The sequence below is a fragment of the Egretta garzetta genome, unplaced genomic scaffold, assembly GCF_000687185.1.
Source record: "Egretta garzetta isolate BGI_Z169 unplaced genomic scaffold, ASM68718v1 scaffold395, whole genome shotgun sequence".
Taxonomy (NCBI): domain Eukaryota; kingdom Metazoa; phylum Chordata; class Aves; order Pelecaniformes; family Ardeidae; genus Egretta; species Egretta garzetta.
The window spans coordinates 247,809-249,075 of NW_009259794.1; the positions used below are offsets into that span (position 1 = coordinate 247,809).

At 68.5% G+C, this 1,267-nt stretch overlaps 1 protein-coding gene across 1 annotated transcript in view; it reads left to right on the plus strand.

The window, feature by feature from the left end:
• The first annotated feature begins 279 nt into the window (after nt 1–279).
• The window catches only part of PIEZO1 (piezo type mechanosensitive ion channel component 1), a 17,391-nt gene continuing 16,403 nt past the window's right edge, over nt 280–1,267 (plus strand). The window contains 3 exon segments of the mRNA XM_035895189.1: nt 280–535; nt 928–970; nt 1,062–1,236. Coding sequence (XP_035751082.1) covers nt 280–535; nt 928–970; nt 1,062–1,236 — 474 coding nt within the window.

Sequence of the window (1,267 nt, forward strand, 5' to 3'; positions counted from 1 at the left end):
CACGGTGTGGGGGAACCCCTGGCTCCCACCCCACAGTCTGTATCGTGTCCCCCCCCCGCCTCCCGCCAGGACGTTCCACCAGGGATCGGGATGGGGATGATGAGCTGCGTCCCGATGCCGGTCCCGGTGCCAGCTAGGTGGGAGGGTGCTGCAGGGGCAAGGGGAGGGAATGCGGTCCTGGGGCCCTGCATTGCCCCGTGCCTCAGTTTCTCCACTAAAGCAGCAGAACGGGTGCTCTTAGGCTGTGCTGGGTGAGAGATGCGAGGTCCTAGTGGGACAATGTCCCTGGGGCAGACCCCTGGCATCTCCCGGCACAGCCACAGCGCACCCCTCCTCAACTCTGCCTCAAGGGGTGCTGGTGCATTCCGGGATCACCTTGGGCGATGGGTAATAGGGTGCCCGTGTCTTGCAGGTCACACTGGCCGCCTCCTCAAGGCTCTGCTGGGGACCAGCATCCTCTTCCTCCTTGCCCACTTCGTTTTCCAAATATGCCTGTACACGCTGCCCGTCCTGGACCAGCTGCTGGGGCCCAGCTGTGAGTACGGGGTGCCAGGGCACCCTGCCACGAGGGTGCCCACGCCTGCCCTCACACCCCTGCCCCTCTGCTCTCCCAGGCTTCACCCCCTCCCCGCTGTGCTCTGGGGCTGGACCCCCAAGATGGTGACATGGGGGTGCGGGGATCCCATCCTTCTGGGGGCTGGGGGGCTGCTGAGGCTCTGCAAGGTCCCAGCCACGCGCCAAGCACCGGGGGCATCCTGTGCTGTGCCAGGGAGCCCTCTCGGTGGCTGCTGCAGTGGGCACAGACCCCGTCCTGGGGCCCCGTGGATGTGGGGTGTCTTCCCCGTGGGGAAGCCGCCCGCTCTGGGTGGGCTGAGAGCCTGCCCGCGCGGGGTCTGCCCAACTCAGCACCTCCCTGCTTCCCCACAGGCAGCACCTGGGAGGTCCTTGCCCGGCACATCGGTGTCACCAGGTAAGGGTACCCCAGCAGTGTGGGGCTGGGGGCTGGTAGTAGCCGGGGGGCGGCACCCCCAAGCCTTCCCTTGCCCCGCTCTCCCCTTCAGGCTGGACTTGAGCGACCTCCCCAACTCGGTGCGCCTCGTGGCACCCGACGTCGGCATCCTGCTGGTCTCGCCCCTCTGCCTGTGCCTGTGCCGCCGCCTCGCCCCCAAGGCCGGCGCTGCCGCCCGCAGCCGGAGACCAGAATCCCTGGAGCGGGGGAGAGCCAAACCCGGTGGCGTCGGCACCAACTCCACCCACACGCCCCGGC